At 45.5% G+C, this 24,622-nt stretch overlaps 1 protein-coding gene across 1 annotated transcript in view; it reads right to left on the reverse strand.

Moving 5' to 3' along the window:
- Positions 1-24,622, reverse strand: part of CPVL (carboxypeptidase vitellogenic like) — a 101,432-nt gene that overhangs the window by 58,815 nt on the left and 17,995 nt on the right. The window contains exons 3-6 of the mRNA XM_070424495.1: positions 19,585-19,706; positions 4,704-4,818; positions 3,248-3,306; positions 1,842-1,921 (exon numbers count right to left, since the gene is read on the reverse strand). Coding sequence (XP_070280596.1) covers positions 1,842-1,921; positions 3,248-3,306; positions 4,704-4,818; positions 19,585-19,706 — 376 coding nt within the window. The remainder of the gene's footprint in view (positions 1-1,841; positions 1,922-3,247; positions 3,307-4,703; positions 4,819-19,584; positions 19,707-24,622) is intronic.

Here is a 24,622-nt window from a genome sequence, read left to right on the forward strand (position 1 = left end):
AGCTATAAACAATGCATGCTTTGAAATAGGTTCCCTTTACATGTCATGCAAGAGGAGATGTACCACATGTCCGCAGTAAATATCCACACGGAGGGTCAACTGGAAGCTGGGACCATCCTGGGGGGGGAGGGGAAGGAGAGACAGAAAAGGAATGGCAGGGTTGCAACCCCCTGGCTTAGAGGGGATTGATGTGTTTCTTTAATGCAGAACCTCCGCCCTCGGGGTGTTTGCTAGTTAAACAACTAAGCTGGTTTGGATTTAAACCAAAAGAGAGCCCACAGTCAGTACTAAATGAGAAAGACATGGAGCTTGAGCACACTTATAAGGACAGCGGGATTATGTCTGTGCGGGGGGGTTGGGTGTGGGGTTGGGGAATAAATCAGACCAAGGGGGAAGGGGCAGGGACCTCTGCCAGGATCTGCCCAACCTGCTCCCAGGATCCACTGTATCTGGAAACATAAGGGTGGGGTCCTATGCATTCCCCCCAGAAACTGAATGGAAGTGTTTAAATAATGGGACATGTGGCAAATGAAGTGTAGGAGACGACAGCCATATTCTTTTCTGGGTCAGAAAGCAGAGGAGAGAGTGATGTCTCTGGGAGAAAGGCACAAAGTTCCTTTCCCCCCCACCCCCACCCCCCTCCCCCACCCCCATCCCACCACTTGCCTGGGCACAAAGAATAGAACAGAAAGCTTTTGTCCGATGAAAAACCTCTGACTCTATTGGATTCATTTTCACTTTTGGACCTGGTTGCGGTTCCCTCACCAAGTAATTAGCAGAGTGAGTGTTTGGGGGAGGTCGGGGTAGAGGAGCTGGTTAACTCTTTCTGGCCACTGGGGTTCTTGGAGTGAATTATTACAAAGAGTGGTGGCCTAGTGATTGGAAAGAACTCAGGACTTGGTCTCTAGTAATAAGTTACAGGCTGGGAAAATGTGCACAAATATGAAAGGTCACTTACTTTTAAAAAAACATATACATACTAAAAATAGCTATAGTCATGTAGGGAAAAGAAAGGAAGAAATTACATGTATACTGTTTGATCAAGCTTGCAACTTTCCATTTTCCTTCAATTTTTTTACTAAAGTAGTAATTTTGTAAGATGAAGGGGAAGGGAAGAGACTAGCTATCGAGCTGAGCTTTTAGCCTGAAGAGTCATGAGAAGAAGCAAGAGAATGAAAAACTGCCCTGAAGGCCTCAAAAAGGGGGAACCCTGGGCCCTAACTGGTTTGACTCAGTGGATAGAGTGTTGGCCTGCAGGCTGAAAGGTCCCAGGTTCGATTTCAGTCAAGGGCATGTATCTTGGTTGCGGGCACATCCCCAGTAGGAGGTGTGCAGGAGGCAGCTGATCGATGTTTCTCTCTCAATGATGTTTCTAACTCTCTATCCCTCTCCCTTCCTCTCTGTAAAAAAATCAATAAAATATTTTTTTTAAAAAGGGGCGGGGGAACCCTGGGAGAAAAACAGACATCTGAGATGCTGCTTCCTAGAAGTGCCAAGTTCATCTTACACGGTCAACAGAACCCTCTGAGGCACCTGGCCAAAGGTCTGAAGATCATGTTTGGTTGAATAACCTGCCCTGTTTCCATTGTTTCTTAAAGGATATATTTTACCAAATCATAATTATGTCTTAAGCTTTCCCCCCCTCCTTGTTACTTTCTCTGCTGGCCACTTTTACAATTATCAGTGATAACGTAACAAAGTGGAAAGTAGACAGTGTGTGTCTTAAAATGCCTTTGGGAATTATACTAGGAGGACCAATCGGTAATACTTCTACTACTACAAGCACTTTCCTACTGAAAGAGAAAAGTGTTGAGTCTGAAGAGAGAGCCAGGGCCTCTTACCTGAATAAGTCTCGAGCCACATCATCCTCGGTGACTGCATATCCCTGGGGGTCATCAGTAAAGCTGAAACCTGTGCCCACCTGAAGGGGAGATAATGAGCAGGTAGAGTCATAGAGAAATATGTGCTTTGCGCCCCGCAGAGGGAAACACCACATGGGAAGGAAATAGACCTGTTCCAAGAGCCAAGCCTCTGACCTCGGCTTTGTGCCATCGGCCATGTGCACTTAGTCATCCTCACAGGAGGATGCGACATTCCACCTACTTCCCTTCCCCCCTCCAAGCCCGAATACAAAGCATCAGCATAAAACTCTGCCCTAGGTCAGTGGTCCAGCTGTCCTGATTCCGCAGTGGGGACCCTGCCAGATGTTGATTTAAGGGCGAGGAATTCACCTTTTCTTGGCCCCTGCTACAGCGTCAAAGACCCAAAGCTGTCTCCTCTCTGAAACCGGGAGGGTGCATTGCTGTCCTGCCAGGAAGGAACTCTCCAGGCTGGAGGTACCAGATCATGTGAAAAATATGGCCCCTAATCCCTTTCACCTTCAGTAGGCAAGCGGTTTTAAAACAATTAACATTTCGTTTTACACTCATGTTTCCTTTTACCTAGAAGTTCATAGACAACTGAGTTGTAACTAAAAGAAGCTACTACTTATTCTGCATAAATAATTTGTCTAAGGAAGGCACCACCCACCAGATATAAATATTTTCTCCCCTGAAATACTCAAGGGAATGAGACATTTAATTCAACATTTATTTAAATATGCAGTTACTGACCAGGAAAGAGAATGGTTGATGGGGAAGAGCGGAGACAAGGACACTCCTCCCTATTGACCTGTTTTCTCTTTGAACTGTCTGGGAAGGGAGAGGGGTTGGAGAAATGAGGGGCACACATCTGCAGAAGCTGGTCCTAAAGTCATGCTCCTGCTCTGCAGCTTATTGGACTCAGGTTCAGAAGAACTTCCCAAGAAGAAGTGGCTTCCTGTGCTGAGAAGAGGCATTCTGCTGCTGTGACGGTGAAGGAGGCCAGTTTTGACTTTTTATGTCTAGAATTCCATTGGAAAGATTAGGAGTCCTGCCACCATATAATAACCATGACATCAGGAAGTCGTATTATCAGTGGAAAGAAACGAATCCCTCATCCTGGATGATGTCATTCAATGAACAGGGCATTTCATAAGATTGAAAATGAGGGATGGAGAGAAAGCACCAACCAAAATCCCCAAACTCGGATGTAATCATCCATGAGAAAAACAAAATCTAAAAAAAAAAGTTTTAATAGATTAAATTTTACTTTCAAATGAACAAAACTAAATCTCTATTTCCTTTTCCCCCTATTTCTTAAATGTACGGAATCAAAAGGAGAAAGACGAGTGGCCCACGTTGCCCTGTCACTGGCCGCCTGTACTCACCGGATTATCGATGTACAGCATGGACAGGGTGCTGGTCCAAGGGAAGTCTCGGGCGCGCACTGGGGAAACAGAGACCAGGTTAGTGAAAGGGTCATGAACCGAACACCCTACTGAAGGCCCAGATCTGGTCCAGAGCCCACCTCTCCCCACCTCTCCCCACCACGTCAACATGGTGTCCCTCTAACTGCTGTGTCTTCTCACAGTGGGAACAGACACCAGCCCCTTCTCCTCTCCTCTCCTTTACTTACCCCCGACCCAGAGGGTCTCTACATCTAAGATGCAATTTGGGAACAAAACCCTGTGCAACTGCCCAGCTGGTGTGACTCAGTAGTTGAGTATCAATCTATGAACCAGGAGGTCACTGTTTGATTCCCAGTCAGGGTACATGATTGGGTTGTGGGCTCAATCCCCAGTAGGGGTCATGGGGGAGGCAGCCGATCAATGATTCTCTCTCATCATCGATGTTTCTCTCTCTCCCTCTCCCTTCCTCTCTGAAATATATATATTTTTAAATAAAACAAACCCCTGTGCTACTTGGTTCATGTAGAACACCCATCAACCAACTATGCAGTACACCAGGGGTCCTCAAACTTTTTAAACAGGGGGCCAGTTCACTGTCCCTCAGACCGTTGGAGGGCCGGACTATAGTTTAAAAAAAACTATGAACAAATTCTTATGCACACTGCACATATCTTATTTTGAAGTAAAAAAACAAAACGGGAACAAATACAATATTTGTATTTGCATGTGGCCCGCAGGCCGTAGTTTGAGGACCCCTGCAGTACACCCATCTCTCCCACCCAAGGGATCGTCCTCATGTTCCGTCCTCCTGATCCCCTTCCTCCCACCTAACGCCTAAGAGAGCAACCTCAACAGAGTTGGCACACACTTTTCTGCTGAGTCACAAGCTGGGTCACCCTCCAGATTCTAACCCAGGGAAAGTAAACACTCCCCCTCCCCCATCCCAACCCCCAAAATAGATGGAGGTTCACTTGGGTTACAGCCAAAGCGGCTCCTCCTCCACTCCTTCCTTCACTCCAGTCTCCACCCACAGTATCCTGCTTCCAAGATATCTGATCACTTATGTGACTGAACCGGACAGTGTGCAGTTCCTAGGAATAATTAGGGATATAATTCCGCCCATTAGGACCATGCAAAAGAGCTTGCCCAAGTGGTAATAAATACCACCTGTTTTCATAGGCCCAGACTGCTTGAGTTAGCAGCAGACTGCAGGAAAATAGCTTAGAACCTTTCACCCAAATTTCAAGAGAGAAAGCAGCCCAGCCGGCAGGCTCACCCTGCTGGCCCCTCCTTCTCAGGCAGACACTGTTTTTATAATCTGGAACTGTTAAGCTCCTCCTAGGGGTTCAGTGCACACTCTAAATTACTTCTAGAGCAGATGTAAGGTTCAGATGAAGAGTTCTCCACAGGAAAGTAGGGTCCAAGCAATACTTACGGGTCAGGTTTTTGGTGACAATGTAAGGTCCATGTTCCACAAAGAGTCCAAACATGGACGAGCCTCCCGGCCCACCCTGCAGCCAGAGAACCACTGGTGCAGTCTCCGAATCTACCTGGAGGGACAGAGAGGCAGTGACCACACAGAGCACTGAGGCTGTGCAATACACACAAGCGAATGTAGGCAAATCTTCAGTCTTTCCCAGTCTGGATTACACCTCATGAAGACCTCCCAGACCCCAGTGACCCTCTCCACTATAAGCGAAGTGCTCCCCCTCTTTTGTAGTTTTGAAATAGTATTTGCCTCATATCCTGGGGTCTATCTTACGCCATTGTCTGAATTCTCGCCAATAGTCAGAAATAGTCAGAAAATCCATTGAATGCAGAAGCTGTGGCTTTGTATGTCCCTAGGAACCCAGCACACTGCCTGGGCCACGGTTACAGCGTTTCAGCTGTTTAAACTTTCGAGGGACTCTTCCATTTGACCAACATATTCCCAAAGAGGCACAAAGAATCCATCGTTCTCAGTAACAGTTTGCCCCCTTCACTGGCCTTTCTGATTTTATTCACTCAGAAGGTGTCCCCAAATGGCCTTTCTGATCTTATTCACTCAGCAGGTGTCCCCAGGGACAACAGCAACTTCATCCAACACAAGGAAACTGAGAAGCATTCAGCCCATGCAAACAGTAACAAAACCCTGAACATCAGACGGATGTATGTAGGAGATGCTGGAGACATAAATAAGAAAAGGTCCCTGGCGGGGTTGGGATGCTGCAGTAGTGTCAATGTCATCACTCTCAATGACAGAGGAGTTGTTAGTTCTTTCATTCAGCCACACCTCCTGTGGGTCGGGAAGTATGCAAGAAGGTACACAGCAGAGGGCGAGGAAAGAAGAAAACTCCTTGTCCTCTTTGAGCTTACATTTTCATGGGGAATATAGACAACGTGTAAGTCAATACAGAAATGTGATAATTAAGGAGAATGAAAAGGAAGTACCAGTAAGGGTGATGTTAAGAGAGTGACGGCTGAGAAAGAGGGGCTGCCTTTAGACATGGTGATCAGGGAAGGACTCAATGAGAACCTGAACGTTGAGCTAAGTAAGACCTGAAGGCACAGGAGGGTCCAGCCACCCAAGAGCCTAGGAACAATGCTAAAGATAAAAGGAAATGCCAGGGAAATGCTCAAGAGCAAGGACTGAGTGTAGGAGCAGTGGGTACAGACGCTGCCTGCGCCAGTGACTCCTCCAGAGCCATCTAGAAGCAGCTCCGGGGCCTCCACCAGACTCAGACCGGGAGGTGACAGTGAGCCCTTCTGTGACGACATGGCTCATTTGATGTCTGGTCGGCCAGGCTGGGCAAACAAAGATCCTGTTGCTTCCGCCCAGAATGAAATGCTGCCTCCTCTTACTTAGCCCAGCCCTAGAGACAAATTGGCACTTGACGAGAAGGTCTGAGAGGATTGGCTCCAAACATGGATGATGTGAGAAGGCTGTGGGCAGAAGGCAAGACTAACTCAAGAGGAGGTGCTCTGGGATGCCTGGTGGAGAACCTGGAGGAAGAGCTGGTCATACCGAGTTCTAGCCTTGCGGACAGAGGGGCTAGAGGGATTGCTCTTCTTCAGTCACGAGAAGTTGGGTGCAGAGCTTTGGAAAGGGACTAAGGAGGCCTTGCTGAAAGAGGGGATAGGAAGAGCAGCCGCCCTACCAGGGGTTACCTCTGGGGTCTCCTCTCTAGCATCAAGGAATTAAATTGGGTACTATTTATAAAGCCCTTGGAACGACACCTAATGCATGATAAAGGCACAGTCAGTATAAACGGTGGTTATCACTAGGGAAATAGGTAAAAATGGTAGGAGCCCAGAGTCAGATCGGCAGGCTATAGTTCTAAGAGTCAGCACAGTATAATGGATAAGTCTGTGAGCTCTGGACCTAAACTGGATTCAAATCTGGACTTTGCTATCCACAAGCTGCGCAACTTTAGGCAGGTTACCTAAGCTCTCTGGACCTCAGTTTCCCCACCTGTAAAATGGAGATCAATCATAGCCACTTAGTTGTTGGGAGGACTAAATAAATAGATTTTCAGGAAGCCCAGTGGGGGGCATATAGCACGGGTTCTGCAAATGATAGCTATTGTTATAATAGATAAATACCAGGAAGTTATAGATGCTTTCAAGGTAAACCATCTCTACAGGAGAGAGTAGAAGTGGGTGGTTTGGTGCTTTTCCTTGCTCCTTTGGCTGACATCGTCTCTAGTCAATTTTTTACTACTTAGTCCTCTTGCCTCAAGTGTCGCGAATGTGCATAAAAAATTCAAGAGAACGAGGGACTTATCATGTATAGGTTGAAGAAAAAAAATTAAGATCAAAGACAGCCTTTCAAAGCTGCTGCAAGGAAGCAGAGTGAGCCCTGGAATTGAGAGCCAGACAGGTTCTGGTCCCCTTGACCACATAATAGCTGTGGGGTCCTGGGGGGTCCTGGCCCTCAGTTTCCCCATCCATCAAATGGCAATAAAGCCCACCTCACAGGCTTGCCTGAGGCCCCGATGAAAAAAATAAGTCATGGCACAATACTCTAAACTCTCTGGGGCTGAACAAATACAACCAGCTCCAACTGTGCGTCTTTTGTTTGAAGAAGTGATTTTTATCTCCGCTCAGATCCTCTAAGTTGCTATTCAATACCACTCACCAGGACCACCTTCGACTTGTATTCATGCAGTAGAAATACTAGACGGGGAGAAACAATGGGATCTGAGTGGGATTATTCTAGCCTCCAGGAGGTAAAATACAGTGAGTCCACCCATCCAGTGGACATCCAGCACCCCCACCTCAACACACACACACACACACACACACACATACTTCCTCCCTAACGGGCACCTGAGCTTCTAGAAGCCACAATGTGCTACACACGAACTTGTGGTTCTCAACCTCGGCCTCCCATTAAAATAACCTAGAGAGCTTTAAAACACAAACAAACAAACAAAAAAGAACTATTGCCTAGGCCCAAATCCCAGAGCTTCCAAATCTATTGGTATGGGGTGAGCAGACACCAGTCTTTTCTAAAGTTCCCAGGTGGTTCAGTGTGCAGGCAGGGCTGAGAATCTGGCAGGACCATGGGGGGTTTGCCCTCTTGGATGCCCCGGGCCATCTGGTCTCCACCCTGTCCTCCCTGGCTTTTCATGTCCCTTCCTGTGACCTGGCACAATGAGGGAGCTCCCAGCTCTCAGAAAAACAGCCTGCTCCTGAGAGGCCACACTACAAAGTCAAGCCGAGCACCTCAGTGCCAAACATCTTGATTATGCAACTTTGAAGGCCAGGACACGGCATTCTTGGGATGCTTACACACTCAGAGACCTGCATGTACACCTCTCACCTCAGCTGCCCTTGCTCCTCAAGTTTACTTTCCTAAAGGAGGTGAAGGAGCTCAACCGCCCTTGAACAAGCCCATTTTTTAAAGGAAACTCCATGCATACATCTTTCTTCCCTGACAGGCCAACCAACCTGTGAACTAATATTGACCTTATCCGGAATGACGTGCAAAAGTCAGATGCTGGAAGATAAAGATTTACAAGGTCAATGCTAAAAACCCAAGTTAGGGTTGTCACAGTATGCAGACTTTTGTAATACAATGTGACATTGTAATATAATAACATATAAAATGATTATTCCATAAGAATGGCATAAAATTATTAGGTGACAATTCTAAGGTGATATACTTAGCGCTCAATCCGCTCAATCGGGAGAATGCAGCCCTTCCCCCACTCTCCACCTATCCATTAGGCAAGAACAAAAGTGAATGAAAACATACCGAACAAAATGACATTGAAGAGCTTGGGATCAAATGAAGTAAAAAACTGCTTTAATTCATTTACAGTTTTTTACAAAATTTAAAACTACAAATATTTACTGTTTGAAGCCATAAATCAAGAGTGTGTGAAGCAAGAGAAAAAGGGCATTGATTTTTTTGCCAAAAGTTTTAAAACTTTTACTTAAAACATTTTATATTACAAAGAAAGTACTTATTCATAATAATTTTTATTCAAATGGGGTATACAAAAGTTCTCTAGAGATGATCATGACATGTTTAGTCTTCCAAATTTTTCTCTATGCACCCACACACACATAAATATATACGTATCTTATAGATATTATGTATGCTATATAATATTTTATTCAAAAATAGGATCATGCTATAAATAATACTCTGTATTTGCTTCATTTACTTATCAACCTTCTGTGAAAATTTCTTCATGTCAGTGCATATCATCATTTGGTGGAGGAGTGACACTGAATTTACAACAATGTATTCATTCATTAAACCTATAACACAGACTACTCATAGGCATTACCCTAGAGTTGGGGACGGAGACCAGTTCCCACTCATGGACAGGTCAGACACTAAATGATTAAGAACATGGATTTTGGCACCAGACTGCCAAGGTTTGAATTCCAAACACACTATTTTACAGCTGTGTGTCCTTGGGCAAGTTACTTAACTTCTCTGTTTCTCAGTGTCCTCTGCTTAAAAATAAGAAGACAAAGAATGTCTATCTTATATGGTTGTGGTGAAGATTCAAATAGTGAACATATCACAGCACTTACAGCAGTGCCTGGCATGCTTATCTAAAGGTTAGATCGGATTAATTTTTCTGGTGAGGTGGGATATAAAGAAGTGAATAAATGGGTGCTATTAGAGAGTAATGGAGGGTCAGGATAGTGAATACTTTAAGATTGCCTCTAGTGATAGCTTAACACTTAGACTGAAAGATGAGCAATCCCCTACTGATAAGCATTTATATATTAATTAAAAATCAAATCAAATCTCTCTTAAGGACATATAGGTTAGAGTAGTGTAGCAAGTACTGATGATCAAAAGAAGGGACAAATAAGTTCCAAATATAAAAAGAATTCTAAATATTTAAGTGAGAAGTCTGTCTTGCAACAGAAGAGTATGGGCATGCAGGTCCCATAAACCAGCATTTTTTTGTTGATGAACAATAAACTATGGCTTTGCCTCAGAAGCCCTTTTCAATTCTCTGATGACCCCTGGTGGCCAATTCATGAACTTATACACTCCCTCAGGGTTTGCTCCAGAATGAACAACCCAGAAGGAGGCAGGTTATCTATTCCGTTTTTATTTTTTTGTTCGTTTGTTTTGTGTGTTTTCCTTTGTTTTTAAAATCCCCAAAGAAGGAAATTTTACAATTTCTCACATCAGCGCATTCCATTATTTGTTCACAATGCTGGTAGAAAATCGACCCTATGTCTTTATAGGTTGCCATTCGAAGAAAGTAAAACTCATTTATTTGGTTTAACATTCTGTGTATAAAGAGATTCTTAGAAACTGGGTGTTTTTTCCTTTCTCCTTGCCTCTAAGTGAGCATAGTGGAGCTAAACTAGTACTAATCCTCCTGCCCCATTGGACTTGCCGCCTATGGATAGCATCCCCTGATACCCTGAGTCTTCCCTTTCACCCTGCCCCCCATCAAGCCATACCCATCTCCTGATCCATCCTCCCAAGCCCTCTTCTATGTAACATGGTAGAGATAACCTTCTATTCAGGCCTTACACATATCACTGAGGCAGTAAGTTCATACACTGGGGAGGGGGAGGGGGTCGACTAAAGACTTGTCAATTTCAGCACTCTTGGGTACCATGATTCTATTTACAGAGGACTCATTGGAGTGGCTCTAGGGATTTGTAGTTATCTTGACAAATATTAGGGCAACATTTTCTGCCAATGCCCTGAGGCTGGGTACATACTCCAGCCAACCCCTACTTCCCACTCCCAACAAGGAACACCACACTTTATAAGAGAAAACAGCAACTAAACCACCAACAGACCAAAATCAATGGTACCACTTAAGATGAGAAGTACAATTAGTAAATTAATTAAGGCTCCCTTCACACTTCTATATGCGGAGGCGGATCATTTGTTTGGTTTAAGTAACATGCTCTATCGTAATTGAAGTCATTAGTACCCCAAGCAAATGTCTTGAAATTCCCCCAAGTATGTTTGAATGGACTCCCATTTTGCCACAGAGATTCCAGTTCAGATGATACTTCAGCTGCTACACTAATGGTGTTCACCAGGGCAGAGCTTTTTATTTAAAGCAATTGGTTTTGTGACTAGAATCATTAACTAGGTACCTTAATAGCATTTTAATTCTACATACACACACTGCCAGCATATACTAGCCACTTGCTTAAGCTATTCTGTGCTTTCTCAGAGGAATTTTACTTATAGTGGTTGGTGTTAACCACTCACGAAATCTTCCTTTATTATGATTGTTGCCACTGTACCATCAGACGGAAAATGAACTTTTCAAATTTTTTTGTTTTGAGCCTCCTTACAGCACTCAAGCAACCACTGGCTCTTGTCAAGTTTCGAATTGTCTCATTTATTTGAGCCAGCTCACACCACACTAGAATCCTTCCCATCTTTCTCCTTCCTAACCTTTCTACTCACCTCTCATTCCTTTGTGAGATAGTTATGTCTTCTGTTTGTGCTTCTTGCCAGAAAGTTGGACTTTAGAAGGAATGGGGGAGGGGAAGGGGGAGAGGAGAAAAGGCCTGACTTTCCCTACTTGATGCAAAGATGCAAAGAAAGAAATGGCTGAAAGAGTTTTTTGCTTTCTTCTCTATGTTAGGTTTTCATTTCTCAAAGGGAATCATGCACACAAAGGTTTCTGCACAGTTCAAATATATTTATGAATGGAAAGAACTACAACATCATTTTAGCTACTTTCTTCCTGTTTTGTCTCACCTACCTTCTACCAGATCCCTGATGCCCTACATACATAACAAAAAGAAGATAGTGAAAGTTCAGAGAAAACTAATGTCTGTGACTTCCAAATCTTTGCTGTATGGCTACTGGACTCATAGCCATCTATGGTTAAGACATATTTTGAGAGATCTGTTCAGCCCACACCCCTTTCTCTAAAAAGTGACTCTGCGTTTACCAGTAGAAAGGGCCCATTGGTTATGTTATGTCACAAGACCCAGCTCCCTCAGCCTTAGCTGACTGGCCCAAGAAAGAACACCTGACCCAAACTGGACCAATCACATCATGTTCCTAGGAGAAGTACTAGTTAATTTCTATTGATTGAGACAGGTAAACTTAGAAACTGTAGAGTAGCCATCTTCTGCCAAATACCTGGCAAAGCAACGCATGTTGATCTGCCAAGAGAGAAGAATGAAGCACAGAAAGGTGACCCTATCATCTTGGACAGAATAAGGCTGAGACAGAAAGACTGGCTGCCCTGGCTTCTGATTTCAGTTCCTGGTTCCTTAGGCCAGACAACACTTTTTGCTCTTGGTGTCTCCAGGCAGGGAAGAAGGATTTAGAATGGGGTGGCTACCTGAATTAGGATTCAACCAAACAATAGAAACCACAGTAACTTTAATTTTAAAATGTTCCTTTTCTTGGCCTGGCCAGCATGGCTCAGTGGTTGAGCACTGACCTATGAACCAGGAGATCATGGTTCAATTCCCTGTCAGGGCACATGCCCATGTTGAGGGCTTGATTCCCAGTGTGGGTGTGCAGGAGGCAGCCAATCAATGACCCTCTCTCATCATTGATGTTTCTATCTCTCTCTCCATCTCTCCCTTCTTCTCTGAAATATATTTTTTAAAAATATTTTCCTTTTTAAAAATTATTATTTATTTTACTTGGAAACGTTGACCTTCAATGTTCCAAGTCTGTTACAATTTCCAGTGTTTGCTCTGGCCTGCATCAGCCATGAGCAAGCATGAGGAGCTACATTCTCAGTGTTGGGAAAATGCTGGGGAATAGGAAATATTTAATATAAAATGTATTCATTATAACAGGAGGATAACCATAGACATGTAAAGTGAATTCTAAAGAACACCCTGGGTTCAGGAAGAGTACTCATGGATGGACAAACCCATAAAGTATGAATGGGGCCCTTCCCAAGGCTACAGTCTGGACCTCCTTGGAGAAGGAGTGGCTACAGCCCAGTGGGTGGCTGAGAAGTTCACTAGAGGTCCTGGCCCAAAGCTGCCAACAATCCTGGACACATAGGAAAAGCCTCCAGAGGCGGTGGGCTGTGGCTGGCGGGGGTGGGGTGCAAAGGAAGTCAGAATATTGGGAGCCCAGTGGCTTGAAGGGTGACACACCACCAGGAGTGCACGGTATTCATGATGGGAGGGCTGTGGGAAGCCAGAAAGAATGGGGGAGGGCAAGGGTATAGGTGGTCAAGGCTGGTAAGAGGGCTGCAGAGAGAGCTGGGCTGTAGGAAGCCAGCTCACTGGCAAGGCCTGGGATGAATGGTGTCCATGTTGAGGGGGCCATCGCCAGGTGGTCATCCCTGAGACAGAGCCAGGACTGTGTGCCTGCTGAGGGTCTTCATGGTCTGGGTACCCAGCTCAGGCAGAGTGCCACTGAATGTCCCCACACACATACTGCTGACAAACTAGGCAGCAGGGTGAAGGGAAGGCAAAACACAGGACAAGGGAACAGGAAGAGATGCCAACTTCCTCTTGCAATGTCCCTCCAGCACCCTCTGCTGACAAAGCTTCATATCATGTTCACTGCGTAAGAAAATGTTTCAAGTTCTAATATCACAAAGCAAGTAAGAGAGGGGAATTGAATCTGAGAAGCAAAAAACAAAACAAAAACCAAAAACAGTAATAAAATACTGGCAGTCACCACTCTGGAAGTTCTAGTTGTTCCAAGATGTCACAGTCACAGCCCAAAAGTTCATGACTAGAGGCTGTATTAACATGTCTGTATAACATGTCTCCAGAATTTGGTGGCTTAAGACAACAATCACTTATCTCTCCTGCTTTCTGTGGGTCAGGAATTTGGACAGCTCTGGCTCAGGGTTTCTCATGAGGTTGCAATCAAGTTATCAGCCAGAGCTGCGGTTGCCTGAAGGCTTGACTTGGGCTAGAAGAACTTCATCCAAGTTTGGTGGAGGCCCCACGTCCTCCCACATGGGTTTGTGCATATGGCTGCTTTAGCGCCTGGCTTCCCTCGAAGTGAGTGATCCAAGAGACCAAGGCAAAGCAGCTTTGTCCTTTAGAAGCCTTGGAGGTGACACACCATCATTTCTGCTATAAAGTATTAGTCACAAAGGCTGGCCTGGGTTCAATGTGGAAGGGGATGAGAGAGGAACATGCGGACTCAGAGACGAAGATCACTGGCGACTCTCTTGGAGGCTAGTTAGCACAGAGGCCACGAATTCAAGGGCTCATTCACTCAACCTGGACCGTGACGTGGACTTCTTGGATGTTTCTATACCTTAGGTTGCACATTTAGGTCTGTCTTATAGGCAAGCCAACTAACACTGTCAACCACAGAAGGTAAGACTGGAAAGGGTCCTGAGAAATCAACCAGGTTCAACATGTTTATTTCTATATGACAACACAGAGGCTCAGAGAGCATGAATGCCCTGTCCTAAGTGGTACAGCCGGTAACTGCAGTCCCAGAACTAGAATCCCAGGGTCCTGACTCTAGTTTTTTCTTCCCAAATTCAAGCTCACTACACTGGAATCACTGTGGTTGATCCCTGGCCCCCCTCCAGGCCTACTGGGTCGGAATCTGCTGGGAGGGGCTGGACACCCAGCAGGGGAGTCTGTCCTATTTGTAAAGCTCCCCAGGTATTTCTGAGCAGCCACCACCAGTCTGGGAGCCACTGGGCTCCACCACCTTGACTGCTTCTGCCACCCAGAGGAGGGAGTGAACCCAGCACAGGCCAAGGCCCAGTGGGGTCTGATTCCATGTCTTCACACCAGGGGGGCTGTCCTGCCGGCTCCTGGGTACTCCTGGGGACACACTCTCCCACCTGCAGAGAGAATGCCTTGTGCTTTGGCTTGCACTGGATTGTGGACTGTGTTAAATGCACCTGGTCCCATGCACTTGATTTTCCTGGCATCTGATGAAGTAAGATGGGCTCCTGCATGATCCTGAAAGGGAGGGAGCACCTCAAATGTTGCCTCCAGGTGCCCCGTGCCTCACTTGTCCCAGCCTTTCTAACTCCTTGATATGAAACAGACCTTTCTCAGTCACCAGATCCTCAGACTCCAGGAATCCCAGCCATTCCCTGTAGCTAGAGGAGCAAGGCGGGGCCCTTAGTGGAGGGGTCCTTAGTTGGAGGGGCCCTTAGTGGAGGGACCCAGGCCCAACTCTAAACATCTCAGGTTTTGGCTCCATGACATTTGAGGTAAATAATCTGCAAGTCTAGGCTAAATGCTTCCAACAAATTACCTATATTCCTACAAGAAAGTTAAATATTAGATAATTCCCAATGTGAAGGATAGTAATTAAAAAAAAATCAACATGCTTCTTTATCTTCTTAAAAGTGGAAAAGCCACAATTCCGCTTTGTAATTTCCTTACCCAGTAGCAATTCATCCACAGTCTTGCCTGGCATTCAGCTACTTCCATTTTGGAATCTCCCCCAACTTCCTGTCTCCTTTAATTTCCCAAATTGTGCCAATAATGAGAAAACTAATAAAGATAATGATGATAATAATAAAATAGTAACAACAGCAACTGTACTAACTATGTATCAGGCACCAATGTAAGGGCTTTCCAGCATTATCTCATTGGTCTCAAAATCATTGTTCACAGGGTATTTTGGTCCTCATTTTAAAACAAACAAAACAACCAATGCTCAAAGAAGTTAAAAAAAATGTGCCCAAGGTCGCATTTGGTCCAAGGAGCAGAGTCAAGATTTTATGCCTGCTTGACTAAGTCAAGTGTCTTCTGGGTCCAGTTTTCTCCGGATCACCGAGTGGCCATCAAGATCAAAGATCTCTCTGTCCCAGATCTAGTTTTAAATTCCAGTTCTGCCAATTTCTTGTTGGGCAATTGGAGACTAATTATTTAATCTCTGCAACCTCTTCATCTATAAAATGAGGATAATAATTCCTTCCTCATGTGGTTCTTGAAAGGATTTAATTTTAAAAAAATGCAGTGTTCAGCACAGAGTCAATGTTCAATTAACAACAGCCATCATAATTGTACATTTTGTTCGCTTCATTATACTTTTTATCCCATGCAAAATGCCTATTCATTTCGCTAGTTGACTGTTTCCCCACTGCACACCAATTTCTAGTTCTAGAATCCATTCTGCCCTGATTTGTATACAATAACAGGGGAGTCTCGCAGAAATAACAGGAAAACAAAACTAATTTGAGAAACAGCAGCCCGAAAAATTACTCAGAGGATATTACAAATGTGGCATCCTTCCTGGCTCTCTTATTTTCTCTACCTCCAGCTTTTCTAAGGGGTCATTTCTCTCCTGATGACAATATCAGCTGCTTCCCCGAGACAGGCAACGGATTAATATTTCTGCCAAATAAAAGGAACTCTTCCCCCATCTGGGTGACCGCTGCTTCTCCTTCACCCAAACTGGCCGGTTCCATAATTTATAACCCAACTGACTGGGCAGGAATGGCTGCTCTGGGGCCTCAGAGACGGGGCTCTGCAGGTGGGCCCCGGTCAGGAGGTCTTGGAACAATCTATCCTGGATGCCTTGAGGTGACAGCTGTCAGTGGCACTGTCTTTTCATTGCTGCCTCTCTCCCCTGAAGCTTGGTGTATCGTGTCCAATAGGACACTATGCTTCCGCGTCTTCCTTCCCGGCATGGAGGCCTTGAGCTTTTGTCTTTTGGGATCATCTTGAATGTGTTTAGGGCTACATGAATGGTCCCCCAAAACAGAATCTGGTCAGGAGATGCACAGCCAGGTCTTCATTTAATTAAGGGGGGAACCCCAACAGCTCAGCCATTGTGTCATGCAGGGGTTGGGGGTTTCAGAGCTCAGTCTAGCAACCGGGAGAGGGTGCAGATCCTAAGCCCGTATTCCTAACCAGCTGTTTTATCCCCTGTGTGACCTACACTGTAGACAGAGCCAGTCGCCCTCAGAGGCAACCTAAGAAAGAGAAGACTAGGCCTTTGTTTTGTTTTCAAAATGAAAGATCACTTCCCTCACCATTAGTTCCTGTTTTCACAAATCTGGATCATTATTAGAGAAGACTCACTATGCAGAAGTCATTGAGGAACTTACTGGTATCAAAAGCAGCCACAAAGCAGAAGAGAAAGTAAGGAATCAGTTTCTGAGGCCAGGGCCGGGGTGGTTGTGGGGGTGAGGGTGGGGATGGGGGGGACAGGGAGTGCAGTGGAGGCTGAGGCCCAGGAGGCCTCAGAGGAAAACCAAGCAGGATTAGGGAAGCTGATCCCCACAGGCTGCACTTGCCTCCTCAGTCCCCCGTTCTAGCCCTCATCCCGGGGGCACTCAGGGGACAGCGCCACCTTCATCTGGGTTTGCCTGCTCTAGAAGTTTCTGGAGAAAAGAAGTGTGGGCCACTTTGGGGTGAGGAACACTGAACACAGGGCGGAGGCCCATAGGCTGGAGGATTTCTCAAGCGTGCCCTGCCTGTTAATTCTCCCAATTTCAGGTCACAGTCTCGGGGGGGAGTTGGAGGTAATTCTCAAATACAATAAAATGTGAGAATCACTGAGAACACATTGAGAACCACTAATCTAGGCAAACTTTTCAAGCATTCATTTTGCAGAGAAGACTGGCCACCAAAGATATCCACATCCTAATCCCCCAAACCTGTGACGGGGTTCACCCCATGGCAAAGGGGAATTACCATTGCAGATAGAATCAAGGTTGTTAGTCAACTGACCTGCATATAACAGGGAGAGTTTCTGGGATTATCCAGGCGGGCACAGTGTAATCACAAGGGTCCTTCAATGTAGAAGAAGGAAGCAAAAGACAAGAGTCACTGCAGGCAAACTGGCTATGGTGTCAGCCAGAGCAATGCATGTGAGGACTCAACCTACCAAAGCAGGATTTGAAAACAGAGGAGCGGGCCGCTAGCCAAGGAATACAGGAAGCTTCCAGAAACTGCAAAAGGCAAGGAAACAGACTCTCCCCCGGAGCCTCCAGAAGCAGCGCAGCCCTGCCAACACCTTGATTTTAGCCCAGTGAGACCTGTCAGACTGCTGGCCTACCGAACTGTGAATCAATGCATGTGTGCTGTGCAAGCCACTACGTTTGGGATCATTTGTACAGCAGCAATAGAAGACAAATAGAAGACATGATAAATGTCTGTACTTAATGATATTAATAAATGTGATATTAAAAACACAATTGTATATTGTGGCTTCCGAAAGGTATAAATTTTAAGAGACTTCCAAAAACACAGGGATAATTTCCACCTGTTAGGATTAGGTCATATTTCTAGGCTTAATTTCTATCACTTTTCCCTAAGACAGATGTGCTGGATATTTGCATGTTTTCCTGATTGATTTTTGAAGGTCTATTCTTTGCTCTGTGCCCTGGAAGGCAGACCTCTATGGACAAGACTCCCTCACCCTCTGGGTTCCAGTTTGGTTCCACTGATGGGAGGGACCAACAGGAATCTGAAAGACAACTAGGTGCCGAGCTTGTATCTATACAAGCCTGAGAGCGAATCCCTCCTTAAATCTTGTGCTCTAGCTTCCTCACCTGCCTCACTCCACAGTAACACCAAGGAAGAGATAAGAAACTCTCTAGGGTCCAGAAAAGACTTTCCAGAGTAGATGACAGCCTAAGGACCACCAAAAAGTGTCTAGAATTCCTCTCCATTTCTTACATGCCTCCCCCAGCCCACAACTATGTGGTGAATTCCGTCAGAAGCCATGACTGGGAAAGCAGAAATGAGAAGTTTAGAAAATGCCGGTGTGGCTCAGTGGTTGAGCATTGATCCAGGAACCGAGAGATTGCCCTTCAACTCCCGGTCAGGGCACATGTCGGGGTTGCGGGCTCAGTACCCAGAAGGGGGCATGCCAGAGGCAGCTGATGAATGATGTTTCTCTCTCATTGATGTTTCTATCTCTCTATCTCTCCCCCTTCCTCTCTTTTTAAAAATCAGTAAAACATATTTTAAAAATACAACCCAACAGTACCAACAGAAGTAATTTAATTGGAAAACCATCCTGGATTAAGCAATTTACCCAGTCATTAGATATGTAGCACTGCTATATGCAAATCATATGCAAATATAAATAAGATCCTCCATAGGGACTGCTTTTTCACTGTTTTCTCTGGCTTCTAAAGCAAATCCAATTTGGAAAATAAAAATAGAAAATTACCCTGTGGTGGGATAGCATTTGTTTATGCATCTCAGCACCTCTACCAATACCCCCAACAGTGCCCAGAAGCCTAACATGATTTGTTCAGGCTGAAGAACTATGTGACCTTGAAGTAAGCTTATTACGATTAGTAAAGTACAAGGATATACCTACCTGTGTGTATTATGGACTTGAGAGGGTGAGTGGCCCCCTCATCCAGGAAGCCAACCTAGATCACCTCAATCCCCCATCCCTCCCCCAAAGGTCCAGAGTAGATGGGTTCAGTTTCCTCTCCTGTGTCTTCACAGGGTACTGCTCAATTCATGGTACTGACTTCATGAAGGAGTGAGTGTAGGAATATTAATCGGCCTAGCAAAATCCACAGAGAGGGCAACCATCCAAGACCAAAATCAACCACCTTTAGCCATGCTTATATGCATTACCTGTGAACTTCAGGAGTCCCCCACTCCTTATCCTCGTTGGCTTCCCACTACCCTGGGTATTTTTTAGAACAAAACAACAAAGAGATAGGAAGAAGGCGGCGGCAGGAAGAGGTGGCAGGATTCATATTCCTAATAAGGCTGCGGGACTTTGAAAGCTGGACCTCTCTGCAAACATTTGTTTCCTGCCCATAAACAGGAACACCACACAGAGTCACTTATTTTTAGAAAAAAAATCTAAAATAAATTTTAAAACCCACAATTCTTCATTGAGTTGTAGGTTAACATTTCCACCCTGGAGGGAGCATAGCCCGCCCTTGAGTGGCAGTTCCGTCAGGGCGCTGGCGCAGGCTTACCAGGGCTGGGAAGAACCAGAAGAAAAGGTTGCTGTTGTAAGTGTTATTCACAGTGAGGAAGCCGGCGTAGCTCTCCATCTGATTCTGTCCTGGGAAGGGAGCCACTGCACTCAATCGTCTCCCTAGTGAGAGAAAAATTCACCCAAGGATTAGAGAGATGATACAGGGTTAGCCACCTCCTCCCAGGGGCCAGGTCTAGGATGCAGTGATCAGAAAGGCTACGAGAGTGGGCAGAAGGATGCTCACTGCAGGGAATCCCAGCATGCTCTGGTCAAGTCCACATTGTCTACATACGCAATTTAGCCAAGGACAGTGGCACCTTTAAGATGTTTTTTTTTTGGTCCCCAAATATAATTTATAAGTGATGATAAATTTTGTTCTTATTAAAAAAACAAAAACAATCACCTAATCTCAGTTCCACTCGAGAAGGTAAGTAAACCAAGGTGCTCACATTGGGCACCTGGAGGGCCAGGGCAGAGTAAAGTCACCTGACGCCAGAGGAGGGGTTGCAAGAGAAGCAACGTAGCCAAGTAGCCCTCAGCCTTGGGAGGCTTAGATCCTGCACACTCCCCTGATCATGGAGGCCAAAGGCCTGCTCCATCCATGAAGGGAAATGCACTGAGGCCTGTGGGAGCGGGATGGATAAGGGTGGCTGGGGAGGGAGGGGAAAGGCAGACAGTGAGAGTGAGGGTGGCCTCCTGGCGACTCAGAGGGAGCCAAATAAGACGATGGGAAGTTGTAGAAGGCAGAGGTCTTATGGCAGCAAAGGGACGAGGACAGCAGGGGAGTAAGAGGGGGAGGAAATGTTCATATAGCTAAGGCCACCCAGAAGGAGATAATAGTGATAGGAGCTAACACTGAAAAGGTCAATGTACATTAAGTGGCAAGTATAATTATTATCCCCACTGGACAGGTGACAAAACGGAAGCACAGACAGGTTAAGTGACTTGCCCAAGGTCACACAGCTAGTCAAGGGAAGCTGAGGTTTAAACCGCAGAGTCCCTCTCCCACCCTCCCCACGGCCTCTCACTGGAGAGTTAGTCATAAGGGGTGAGGTGGAAGGGGAAGCAGTGATTAGGAAAGGAGTGGAGAAGGAACAGAAAGTGGGTGACAGGCATCGTGGGGAAGTGGATGGGGAAGTCTGGGTAAAGAAGAGTCCTGTAGTGGTGGCAAAGCAAGGGTCCCTGATAAAAACAAACGACTCAAGAAAAGCCATTTAAGTCTGAGACATGCTAGTTGGAGACTGGCTAGTGGACAGGATTGGCAAGGAAGCCTGATCCTTCACACACGCCGCTGACTAAAGATGCCTGTGTGGGTGGCAGGGCCCTCGGGCCCCGCAGTGCTGATGGTTCACGTGTCTTCCCAACTGGGCGTCCAGGGACAGCACTGATAGGGCGCAGTAGCCACAGAACGAACGTGTGCACTCAGGGAATCGGTGCGACCAATCAGGGCCCGACCCCAGAGATGGTTGTTAACTTTCACCAGCACACCACTGCCCTGGGCCACAAGTTCTCTTTTCAAATGATGGGCCTCCCGAAAGGGAAACTCATCTTCACCAACCACACCACGCTGTTCCTTTTTCTAGCGCTTTGCTGATCCTAGCGCTACTGCTGACCAGCTCTGTGACCCTTTTTAAATTTTTTTGTTAATCCTCGCCCAGGATATTTTTCCATTGATCTTTAGGGAGAGTGGAAGAGAGAGGGAAAGACAGAGAGAAACATCGATGTGAGAAGAAACAAATCGATAGGTTGCCTCCAGCATGAGCCATGACTAGGGCCTGGGCCAGGGAGGAGCCTGCAACCGAGGTATGTGCCCTTGACTGGAATTGAACCCTGGACCCTTTGGTCCACAGGCCGACGCTCTATTCACCGAGTCAACCCAACTAGGGCTCTGTGACCCTTTTAACAGGCAGAGGTTTGACCAATCTGGGCTCCAGCTTCTCAGGTAGGAAAGTGGATGGCACTGAGTCTACGCACACAAAACCTGGAGAAAAGAAGCCGGCTTACAGGGCGCATCGCTATGGTTGCCTTTGAAATGCGTCCCCTGAATGGGAACAGGGGCACCTGGGAGCAGAGGCGATGGTGGGGACACAGGGAAGGTGGCAGTTTCCTGAGGGTCCTGCTAGGCCAGCACAGCAGGGAAAACATGGTTTCCCGGTTGGACAGACCTGGGTTGGCGGTCCTGGCCAGGCTTTCTAGCAGGCCACTCCACCTCTGAGCCTCTTTTCTTTTATGCGAAATGTGGATGCCTCCCCCACCTTGTGAGGGTCAAATGAAAACATGCAGATGAGCCCTCACCGTGAGGCTGGGCATAAAATAAGGGCTCAAGCAAAGGGAGGGACAGTCACCACCTGCCCAGGCCACCCCAGGAGCAGTCTGGAAGACTCTGCCCTTCTCTGCCTCAGCCCAGTTCCCTCCCAGCCAAGATTGCTTAACCCAACCTCACCAGCTCTGCCCCTCCTCTTGCAATGAGATCTACCGCCCCACCAGAAAAAGACAGAGAAAGAGGGAGACAGATGGATTTGAAGAAAAAGGGAGAGAGATGTTTAGTGGGCGCCTTCCTCCTATCCACACCCTTCCCTCCTGTAGACACCGCTTCCCTCTCCCTTCTTTGCTTGCACTTCAATTAGCGCAAAGAAGGCTCGCCCTCCGGGGTTGGGCTGCCGTTAAAACACTTGTTTTGGGGCCATTTTTCAAATGGAAATAGAACATGATATTCGTTTCAGGTGTGCAACCAGATGATTGGACATTTGTGTATATTGTGAAATGATCATCACAGTAAGTCTCATTAACATCTGTCACCACATAGCTATACAATGTTTTTCCTTGTGATGAGGACTTTTAAGATCTACTCTCTTAGCAACTGTCAAACATGCACCACAGTACCATTGACTATAGTCGCCATGCTGTACATGACATCCCCAGGATGTATTTTTTTTTAATAGCTGGAAGTTTGTGCCTAAAAAACACTTTTGAAATGTTTCTCACAAAGCTGTTAATATTCTGAAAATCAGAGACCTCTCCCCCCAAAAAGGAGGGCAGAGACCTGAAGATGAGGAGTTGGGAATGAATATTGGTGTGAATCAGGAGAGGTAAGAGAGCAGGAGATAGTTCATGAAAAAAGAAGAGAAAAAATGAGAACCATCAAAGTAGAATGAGAAGAGAAAATATATGATGGACAGGACATGACGGAGTCATCCATCTCTCTGAGAGTGGCCCGGCACCAGGTCCGCTGGCCGGCTCTGAAAATGACTCGGCTCAGGCAGCCCGCCCTTTCTGAGCACCCCAAGCGGTTTCTCTGCTACCTGTACTTACTCAGGTTCATTTCCTACCTGTCCTTCTAGGTCAGGGACTATCAGAAAGCAAGGAATTTGTCTAGTTTATCTTTATACCCCTGGGGACATACCATGCTGACTTACACACTTATGGCATTTAATACATATTGTTAATGAATGAATGTGAATGAATGAATGAATGAATGAGCTAAAACAGGCCACACTGATAATGCACTAGAATTAGCTTCCTTCTACAAAAATCTTTTAGGGCAGGGAGGCCTTATTAAGAGCTTAAGAAATGCAGAGAAAACTTTTCTCTGGCCCACAAAAAAAGTGGTTCACCCTGTTTCAAATATTAAACTTCCTTTAACTAAACCACAGTGAATAATTTAAAAGTTCTTTTAGCTCAAATGATTTTTAAAAATATTTTCAAGTGCTCTGTTCACCCTCCCAAAGTCTATTAATGGAATGTGGAAAATAAACCCCCAAGACATAGTGGTTCCTTTCTTCCTGGAACCGTGACTCAACAATACAAACATTCAAAACCGTTACAGAAAGGGAAAAGGTCTCTTTGAAGCAATTTCACTTCCTCCTTGTTATGTACTGTGGTTGCCAGGGTTTGTAATACCACCACGTTAAAAAAGATTGGAGTCTGACCACAGAAGGGCATGAACCAGCTAATCAGGGCAGACTTTACACTCACCAAGACTCGGGCCATCACCATGGTGTACAGAGAGACACAGCCAGACCCTCAGTAATAATAAATGAAGACCTGATAGCAAAATAGTCTTTAAAATTTGTGAAAATGCTAAACATGTGTTTGTGAACATGTTAAAATTTGCCTCTTAGATTCATTGTTTCAGAGAGTTAGGATTTGTTCTAGCTGCAAAGAAAGTAAACATGTAATTACAATTACATAAAATGAAGCCAGCTAGTTGGGGATTAAGAAAATTTCTCTCATTTTTTGTGAATGATTATTCATCCTCCAAATGTTCCATTGCAGCATTAAGACTCATGTTCCTAAGGTTTTGACAGACTCGATAAACAGAACAGATTTAGGGGAATGAGGTGACCATCTGCCCAGAGTTTCCTGAACTTTCAGTGAAGACAATGAATAAAATTATCCTTAATTAGGTTATCAGGGTTGCATTTGAATACCCAGATGTACCAGGTTTTGGATCAGCCATTTAAAATTCCATTTGAGATTTTGAGTGTGTTACAGAACAGTAGAAAGTGACATTACATCAGATTTAATATTTTAAATATCGTCACTCATCCCATGATGATCTCTCAGGGCTGGCACAGAAGGACAGAAGATGAAACGATCTCCCTCAACATCTTTCTTTGCTACTTTGACCATAGCTGAAATGCTCATAGTCAAGAAATTCAGGAATGAGAGGGGTGTGGACAACCCCTCAGGTGGATTTCTCTACAGTCTTCTCACTTGACGCTACCAGATGTCTGATACAGACACCCCATGGTCACTTTCACTTAATGCCTTTGTTTAAGCTGTTTCCTCACTCAGTATGTGCGGGCCCTTTTCTATTTACCCAAATTTTGCCCAATACCCTCAGGTCTGGAGCTGGTCACATAGTTCAGTGGTTCCTATTTCACACTCTGGAGTCATCAGAGATAGGTTTTAATTCCAGCTCTGCCACTTACCAGGTTTAATAGCCCTGGGTAAGAGATTTAATTTCTCTGGGCCTCATTTTTCTCATCTGTAAAATGGGAACAAAACTATGCATTCTTCCTTAGGGTTGCTCT

This window comes from Myotis yumanensis, unplaced genomic scaffold (genome assembly GCF_028538775.1).
Source record: "Myotis yumanensis isolate MYYU_CA2020_CCGP unplaced genomic scaffold, mMyoYum1.0.hap1 SCAF_9, whole genome shotgun sequence".
Taxonomy (NCBI): Eukaryota; Metazoa; Chordata; class Mammalia; order Chiroptera; family Vespertilionidae; genus Myotis; species Myotis yumanensis.